Consider the following 9782-nt stretch of genomic DNA (forward strand, 5'->3'; position numbering starts at 1 on the left):
TCAATTGAACTTGCCTTCACCCCATTTCCAGTCAGTGCATTCTATATCCTAATTATCCACTCCTTGAAAATATTTTTTTCTCACATCACCTTTGCTTCTTTCGCACATCAGTTTGAATCTATATTCTCTCCTCTTGTTCCTTTTATGAGTAGAAACAGCTTCTACCTATCTACTTTATACAGTCCACTTATAATTTTGAAAATCTCAATCAAATCAGGCCTCTCAGGCTTCTTCTCTCCAAGGAGAGCTGTCCCAACATGCACACACTAATTAAACAAATGGAAAATGGTCAGAGTTAATCATTCACGCTGCTGAAAAGTTGAATATATGTACGTAATAATTAACATTTAATTTATCTAGAGGGGACTGGATTGAAGTTATATTTTTCTATTTGGCCCGTAAGTTGAAATGTTACTCTATATTTTTCTCATTGATCATCCAGAGAGTGAAGGACAGAAAACTGGAGGACCCCCTCCTTTAACCTCACCTAGTATGTGACATCAACCAGATATCAACAATGGGAAGACCTGGAGAGCAAAGCTTGAACAGAACACAATCAGAATATAAGAATGCCATGAAACAAAGAGCAGAAATAAACAGTGCTGGCCCATCATTCAATATAGTCATGTCTAATCTTCAACTTCAACTCAACTTTCCTGTTTGCTCCTCATATCTTGATTCCCTGGGAGATCAAACAGTTGCCTATTCCAGCCTTTAAAATATTCAACAACAGCAGAGACTCCAAAACCCGCTAAGTCAAAGAATTCCAAGGATTTAGAATCCTCTAAGTGAAGAAATTTTTCCTCATGTCAGTCTAAAATAATAATCCTGAGAGTGTGACTCTTTGCTTTAGATTAATTGACCAGCTGAAACCTATCAAACCCCTTTAGAATCTTGTATGTTTCAATGAGATCTCCTCTCGTTCTTTCCAACTCTCGCGACTATAGATCCAGTTTAATCAGCCTCTCATCATAGGACAACCCTCTCAGTCCAGGGTCCAATCTGAACTTTTAACCAAACTTTTGTATCTCCTACAATTCAGGTATATCCTTCCATACAAATGGGGAGTAAAATTGTGCGCTGAATGCCAGGTCCAGTCTGACCAACGCTTCATACTATTGCAGCATGACTTCCTTCTTGTTATACTACAATCCCCTCGCAATACAGTTCAACATGTCACTTGCCTACATGATTGCTCACTGTACCAGGATGCTAAGGTTTTACATTCCTTGATAACTAAATCTAAGTTTCACTGAACATTAACATTTGCAAGTTTCACACCTTTAAAAAACATTTTACAGTTCTATTCTTGCAACCAAAGCGAACAACCTCACACATGTTCACATTGAGACAGACTTTCCAAGGAGTAGTAATTTCATGCACATTGTCACTCCACCCTTTCTATTTTATGAAAGTTGAGAGCTCCATATTTTGATTCTAATCAAGGTTCCTTCAGAAATACGGAGCCATACTTCCGCTTTGGAAGTTTCATTCTCTCGAGATGCAGGATTGTCAGAGAGAGGCAAACCACACCTCCTTTTCCACAGGTGTCAGCTTCTACACTCTGAAATTTCTTTGTCCAGGATCACAGACAGCAACCTTGACAGCTGCTCTCAACCAGTAAGTATACAAGGCAAGTGCGAGATTATGTTACTGAGAAGGCAGTACCAAGTTACCAGGCTCAGAGCCTGCAAGTTGGTCGGGTGGAAGGTGGGCAGAATGCCAAGTGGGTAGGGTGCCAGGGTGCAAGATAGCAAATAGGGCAGATCCATGATACAGTGTTTAGGGTAGGTCAGGGAGGCAGAATCGGGTTTGGCGGTGAGGGATGGTTGGGTCGGGGGCAGCTGAAGAAGTGAATCAGGTCTGGACTGAGCAAAGTGGGGTTGGGTCATGAGCAGAGGAAGAGGGGAATGGGGTTCAGGTCTGAAACAGTTGAACAAGGGAGTGGGAGAAGTGGAGAGCTAGTCCTGTGACAAGGGAAAGGGAACTCAGATGTGAAGCGGGAGAAATCAGGGGTCATTTGGTGAGATCAAATATTGGATGTCAGTTCCAGAGAGGGGAAAAGGAGCATTAGGTTCAATGACAATGGAAGGGGTGATCAAGCCTGGAGCAAGTCCTGGAGGTTGTTAGTTCATGGTCTTGGGAGGTGTAACGGGTCTGAAGATGGTGTAGTTGGTAGGGATATGTGAGGTAAGCACAGGTCAGTTGAATAGTTACTCAGGATTTTTATTTAATGGTATAACTTTTTCTGAGTAACTATTTCTAAATTTCATTGGAACCCTTCAAATTCTCTGATTTAAATGGAGACTTTCCAAGCATCCCAGGCGTAGAGAAATTGCCCTGCAGGAACTTCAATTTCCTGGATAATTCCGGGGATTTGCATGTCCCCATGTGCGACTCCCATCCACACTGGAATAATAACTGTGGTCAGCAGAGAATCCAAGCCATTATATTCCATCTGATGTTGCACATTCATGGAATCTCTATATATCTCTATGCAGTTATGGCAAAAATAACAGAACAGCAATAGCAGTCCTAGCTACAAAACTGATGAAGTCAGTATTTACATAACACCAACAAATCACTTTGGACTTTGGTTAAACTTTGGACATTATGCTGAGAGATAAACAACCCTCACTTTCTAAACATTGCTCAGCTCCTGATGATGTGGGATTTGTTTACAGGGTTTGTCTACTGGATATTGAACTGACAAGTATTCTGAAATACTTCCTGCCCCAAGGTGGAAAATTTGTGTGGTTCATAACTAAAAATTAGAACATGGCTTTTCTGTTAGCAAGGGGACTTCAAAGACTCTCATGAGATGAAAACCACCAGATCCAATCCCTGCTTAAGGCTTTTTAGCAATATAACCATCCAAATGTTCCAGATTCCTGCAACACATCCCCAGTGTGAGGATTTCTGTTCGTAATCATTTGTACAAACCATCCCCACTGTGGGGTCCTGTTCACAATCACTCCCACAGCCCAGACCTAGTCTGAGATCCTATTCACAATCACACCCCCAGCTTTTGTTCCTGTTCACACTCACTTCACCAAAGCGTGCACTCACGCACACTCACTGCCCTGGTGTGTGCTTGTCAATCAGTTCCCCAGAGTGTTTCCTGTTCACAATCACATCCCCAATAATGGCATTGTGGTATTTTTGCTGTACTATTAATCCACAGACCTGGGTAATATGAACCAAGTTCACATCAGCAGATGATTTGGAATTAAGTCTAATTACCGTGTAACCATTATTGTAAAAACCCATCTGGTTCACCAATACTCTTTAGGGAAGGAAATGTATTGTTCTTACTTGGTCTGCCCTATATGTGACTCCAGAATCGCACTGTGGTTGACTCTTGACTCTGAATTGCCCTCTGAAACTCAGTTGCATTAAAACATGAAAATCTCAAAAAAGGAAAGAAACTGGACAGACCACCAGGAACAAACTTAGGCACCAGAAACCTGGCAACAGCAATCACAGGCCTGTGAACCCTGCAAAGTACTTCTTACTAACATTTGGGGATGAACGCCAAAATCGGGGCAGCTGTTCACAGACTATTCAAACAACAGCCCGACATAGCTGTATAATACTTTATAGACAATACACACCATCCATAGCTATGTCCTGTTCCATTGGCATGACAGACCCAGCAGAAGTAGTGGCACAATGGTATACACTTGGGAAGCTGTATGACCACCCACCCCCACCCCAGAACCCCCATTGACCGATACATGACTCTCCACTTGCCCAGACGAGTGCAGCTCCACCAATATTCAATAAGATGCACTGCAGCAACTCAAAGTTTCCTTTGACTGCATCTTCCAAACTCGCATTCTCTATCACCTTGGAAACACTGGAAGAACACTAACTGAAAATTGTTAGCCACACACCACCCTGACCTAGACCTCCATCGACATCATTCCTTTACTGTCATTGCACAAAATCTTGTGATCTCTTTCTTCCAAGTGATTCCACATATTGAGAACCACTTTTTATAAAACGTTATCATTCCCAATTCAGTGAAGATAAAATTTCCATAATAATTGATAACATCTTTAGATAAAACCAGTTCTCCTTAAAGCCTTTGCTACCATTGCAGTCCGAACTACATACATCAGCGTACAAATCAGAAGAACATTTATAATAACTGTAACAGGGGAGAAAACACAATCCTACTTACTGTGTTTCAAGGGCACCAGTTCAGGGTTTTTTGGCTGCTTCAGCTTAAAATGAACGTCACCAATGCTAATTATGTCACCTATAAAATTTGAAATAGGCAGGGTAAATCTTCACATTTTAAAAAACACTTGCCACTTCAGTTGATTGCATAAAAAATTCAAAAGCGCGCCCCGCTGGTTACAGCAAGACAACCACAGCATACAACACCTAAATACTAATCTTAACCCTTTGTCACTGCATCTTCCTTTTCTGAAACCTGCATACCATATGTCATCCATCAGTGAATGAATTCCAATAGGTCACAACAGCTTTAAATTATTCATCAGTTACTGGGGAGCCTAGGTTTAAGAAATGCACACGACATCCTATATCCCTGATATCAGTCCTTCTCTGCAGTCGCACATTTATTTGAAATTAGTGAGAACAAAATTTTCACTTCAATACATTGGTTCCCAAACTCATATACTTGAGTTTATCTTTCAGGAAACCTTTGTCAACCTTCAGATGAAGAGGCACTTCACAGAAGAAATACAGAATGAAATGAGGGACATGGATAGGGTGAATAGCCAAGGTAGGGACATTCAAAACTAGAGGGCACAGTTTTAAGGGGAGAGGGAAAAGTTGTAAACTGGCGGGGTAACTTTTTCACACAGAGGATGGTGCGTATATGGAATAAACTGCCAGGGAAAGTGGGTACAATTAAAACATTTAAAAGGCATCTTGATGGGTACATAAATTGGAAGGAGTTAGAGGGATATGGGCCAGATGCTGGAACATGGGAGTAGGTCAGTTTTGGATACCTGGTTGGCACAGACAAGTTGTACTGAAGGGTCTGTTTCCGTACCATGTAACTCTACAACAGAAAGAAGATGGAGAATGACTTCCAAAGAGTACAAACACAGAAACAAATACATACATTCAAACAGAAAGAACTATGCATTGAAATAGAGCCATCGACATACAGGATTTTTGAGTTTGCTTTTTGTACTCCATTGTATAACATTCACCTGTTTAATGCATCCACCGCCAACCACCTCCACACACACACAACATCTGAGGTAGGGTGGTAGACTGAAGAAAGTGTAGGCAAGTGGTGCAGTGTCAAGGTGGTGAGAGTGTTCAGGAGGCAACTAAAATCTGGGAAGTTGTCCAGAAAGAGCAGCATTCTGGCAGGCAGATCTGCGAAATAGGGTACTTTGGGAGACAGTGCACGTGGGTTGGTATTGTTTGCAGTGTAGGAGGGAGTTTTGGAGGTGGTCATCATCTGGGAGCAAAGGTTATTTTCGAGGAAGATACTTTCGGGAAGGAGAGACATGTTAGACCTCAGCTGTAGTACTGCATACGACTCTGGGTGCCACACCTTAGGAAGACAATAAATATATTGGAAGGCATGGAGAAGAGATTTGCAAAAACAATTACAGGGATGAGGAACTTCAGTAGTGAGGACAGATTGGAGATGTTAGGAGCGTTCTCCCGCTTGTGGGAGAAAAGAAGGTGAAGAGATCTGATAAATTTTGAAAATCATGAAGGATCTGGATACAGATAAGGAGAACTGGTTCCCACACAAAGAGTGGGAACAAACTATTTAACGAGAGCTTCAAAGGTAGCAAATATGATGTGAGAAAAAAGCCCTTCCTCATGGCTAAGGTATGGAATACACAGCCTGGAAATGTGGTGCAGGCAGATTCACTTGAGGCATTCAAGGTAACATTGGATGATTATTTGAAAAGAAGCAAGGTGGGAAGTGATTGGAAAAAGACAGGCAAACTATCACACACGTGGCACAGACAAAATGGAGCAAATCTCCCCACAAAACACTACCAGATTCAGACAAATTATTCCAGTGTAGAAGGAAACATTTGTTAAGTCTCCTTCTAGGCTGTAATAATTGTGTGAATCTGGGAGCGTTTTGTGGAGGGGTGACTGTGTGAGATGGAAGGTTTCTAGAATTTAGGGATGCTTCATCTGAAGGGAGTCGCCCGGTCTGGAAGACGACTGTCTGCAGGGAAAATCTGAACGTTAAGTTCTCTCCCTCTTTCTCGGGGGTGTGGCTCTTTGACTCTCCCCTCCTCCCTCTCTGGGAGTTCTCCTGCTACCACGGTGGTCGTGGTCGTGGCCTCGGTCTCGGTCTCTCTCTCTCTCTCTGGGGGTCTCCCTTCCCTTTCCCACACCGTCCCCTCCCTCTCTGGGGATCTCCCTTACCCACCCCCATCCCCCCCCCTCCCGGGGGCGATTCTCCCTTCCCCACCAGGCCCAACCCCACCTCCCTCCCTCTTTGTGGTGGTCTCCCTGCCCCCTTTCTCTGGTGGGGGGGAAGGGGTGTGTCACCCTGCCCTCCGTCTGTCTGCGGGTGTGTCACCCTGCTCCATCCTTCCCCGCCCTACCCCCTTCTCTCTTGTGGGAGAGGGATAGTCACCCTGCCCCACCACCCCCTAACCTCTTTGCAGCTCTCCCTACCCCAGCCCCTCCCTATCTCTCTCAATGGGGGAGTGGGGAATCTTCCTGCCCCACTCCCACCCCTCTCCCTCTCTCCCTATCCCTATCCCTATACCTATCTCCCTCGGGGGGTGTGGGGGTATCCGCTCGCACCTGCCGCCGTCTCGAGCCTCCTGACTCGGAGCGGGGCCCGGGTTCCTCTCAGCGGCTTCAGCGCGATGTTGGAGAGTCTCCGCAGGGCCGCGGCCGCCGCGCCGCCGCCACGGACCGGGAGGAGCAGCAGCCGGGACTGCATGGCCGCCGCCGCCTGAGGACACTGACCGAGCGCCCCGCACCGGGGAGGAAGATCCAACCGGCGGACCAGGAAAAACCAGTCCGTCCCTCAATCGGTTCCGGTGGTTCACAGAGGAAGCGTTCCTCACTGGGGGAAGGTTCCGGGGCAGTAGATGTCAGTGGGAGATATTCTCAGGACCAGCTAACTCCAGGTGTGCGAGTGAGATTAAACAGGGAGGAGGAGGAGGCCAAGGAGATATCAAACAGGGAGGCAACCAAGGACACGGTGGAGTGGGACAGGTGGAGGCAAAGAGGTAATGTCCCTGCCTCTGGGGCAGGAGATCCTTTCCACGTGCTCCAGGGCTGTCATAACATGTTGTTTCAACAAAGAGAAACAGGTGGGAGGTCCATCAGAAATTTCTGGAAAAAGAAGCAGTTGGGGCTACCTCGTCGAATGTTTTTAAGGCAAAGCTGGATAGATTTTTGGAACAGTAAAGGAATTAAGGGTTATGGTGAGCGGATGGCTAAGTGGAGCTGAGTCCAAGAAAAGATCAGCCACAATCTTATTGAATGGCAGAGCAGCTTTGATGGGCCAAATGGCCTACTCCTGCTCCTGTTTCTTATGTTCTTATTACGTAAGCAGGTCTGGCAGCATCTGTGGAGTGAAATCAGAGTTAGCATTTCAGAATCAAGAAGGGTCACTCGACCTGAAACGTTAACTCTGATTTCTCGCCACAGATGCTGCCAGACCTGCTGAGCTTTTCCAACAATTTCTGTTTCTGATTTCCAGCATCCGCAGTTCTTTCAGTTTTGCATCTGGAAGGTTCAAAACCAGCAGGTTTAGATCTAAAGCTGTTCTCCTCAGTGCTAAGGCTACGATACCCATTAGGATTGATGTTTCCATGCGTGTATGTTGATTTTCATCAGGAAATCTGAGACCGAGGTCTGGGGGATAGCACAGTGAATGACAGTCAACCAGAAACTCCAGGTAACTCACTGAAATGTTCCCCAAAGTGGCCGCCCAATTTTTATTTTGTGAGCCCTATCACAGAGATGGCTTTGTGATCAAGGAGGGGAGATGGTGACACAGTGGGAATTTCCCTGGATGAGTAATCCAGAGACTCAGACTAATGCTGTTGGCACACTTTGGTTCCATTCCCACTACAGCAGCTGTTGGAATTTGAATTCACTTCATAACAGCGGGAACGTAAAGCCAGTCTCAGTCATAATGACCATGAAACTTGTCGTAAAAATCCTTCTGGTTTGCTAATGTCCTTAAGGGAAGGACATCTGCCATGCTTACCCATATGCAGCCTGGTCTGCATGTGACTCCAGAACCAAGCACTGTGCTTGGATATTAATTGTTTCCTGAAGTAGTCTTGTAAGCTACTCAGTTCAAGGGATATTAGAGATGGGTAACAAATCTTGCCAGTGGTTTCAACAGTCCAAAAAAAGGATAAGGGAAATATAGTGCACAAATGAATTTCTAAATCATCTGGAAGGTGTATTTTAAGTGCTTAGGACACTAAAAGGGAGGAGTTAAAACAGCAGTCATTGTATCTCGTGTTTGCAGGAAGAGGAGAGTGTATTTGGAGTGATTGAAGTGTGAACCAGGGTATCAAGGAGGGAATCAAGTGAGGGTGCAGTTGGGTCATGGACAGGGTCACTGAGGGTGCAGTAGAGTCAAGGAGGAAGGTCATTGAGGTTACAATAGGGTTGGGGATGAGGGTCACAGTCAGGTTGGGGCCGATAATCATTGAGGATGCAGCAGGATCGGGGCTGAGGGACATTGAGAATGCAATAGGGCTGGTTCAAAATAACATTGGTGTAGTACAGTGGGGGCTGTGGGTAACTGAGGGAGAGGAGAATTAGGGATGGGGGTCAGACTGCACTTTCTTGGTTTGGGGCAACAGTTACAAGGGAACATATCTCATTTTGTGGAAATATCACGGCCGTGATCCAATTCCCTTAATTTGAATTGTCTTTGAATTCAAATAAAAATCTCATATTGAAAATTAGTTGCTTTGTTGTAATTATTGCTGAATTTGAATTCTAGTCCTGAAAGGGCCCTGCAATGAAATTGACACTGCTCAATTCAAATGACTGCCTGATTCAAATGGCTGCTTGATTCAAATGATTTCCTGATCAACGTTAATTCCTGGAAGAAGCACTGCTACCCTTCCAGCCACACCACCGCCACCCCCCCCAACCCCGGCCCACCACCACCATTAGACAGGAGATTGAGTCACTTTGGCAGCATGACTGGTCAGAGGTACAAGACCCTTACCATTGAAGAAAAATACAAGATCATCAAATATGTGGAGGGACACCCTGAAAAGATGAAGAAAGTGGTGGAACAGAAATTCAACATCCATCTCAACCTACCTGAAAAACAAGGAGAGAATCACTGCTGACCACCAGCAGAACTTTTTGAGTCAAAGAAAGAGGATGCGCACTTCGTCCTGCCCCAATGTTGAATCGACTTTGCTGGGCTGGCTCAAGCAGGTTCGAGCGGACCACTAGCCCGGCCTGCCTGACCTTGCCCTGCTGCAGAAGGCAAACCAATTGGCCGAGGAATTAGGAAGCGACCCTGTTTCAGCATCGTGGATCAGCCGCCTCAAAAACCAGCATACAATCAAATCCAGGCTGGAGCACGGTACAGTGAGTGACAGTCCAGCTGCCAGAAACTGAGTCAGAGGGCACTAAAGTTACAGGTGCAGCTGGGCCTTGAGAATGGACTAGAGACTAAAGCTAGCAGGTCCAGAGAGCTGACACTGGGAGAGCTCTGTGCAGCTGCTGAAGTGACTGGCAACAAGGCAGCTGTCCCAGTGGAACTTTTCTCTGCACTGAATCAAATTGAGAAGTTTATAGAGGACTGTTCAGTGCAA

At 45.2% G+C, this 9782-nt stretch overlaps 1 protein-coding gene across 5 annotated transcripts in view; it reads right to left on the reverse strand.

Annotated features, from left to right (window-relative positions):
• Positions 1-7059, reverse strand: part of vwa8 (von Willebrand factor A domain containing 8) — a 325734-nt gene extending 318675 nt beyond the window's left edge. For 3 of the 5 annotated variants that reach the window (XM_048603037.1, XM_048603036.1, XM_048603035.1), the window contains exons 1-2: positions 6775-7058; positions 4187-4264 (exon numbers count right to left, since the gene is read on the reverse strand). In XM_048603037.1, the coding sequence (XP_048458994.1) occupies positions 4187-4264; positions 6775-6916 (220 nt within the window). In that variant the 5' untranslated portion in view covers positions 6917-7058. Of the gene's footprint in view, positions 1-4186; positions 4265-6774 lie in introns of those variants that run through there. The other 2 variants (XR_007263236.1, XM_048603038.1) reach the window with 2 other exon arrangements.
• Positions 7060-9782: the final 2723 nt, after the last annotated feature.

This window comes from Rhincodon typus, chromosome 11 (assembly GCF_021869965.1).
Source record: "Rhincodon typus isolate 14 chromosome 11, sRhiTyp1.1, whole genome shotgun sequence".
Taxonomy (NCBI): domain Eukaryota; kingdom Metazoa; phylum Chordata; class Chondrichthyes; order Orectolobiformes; family Rhincodontidae; genus Rhincodon; species Rhincodon typus.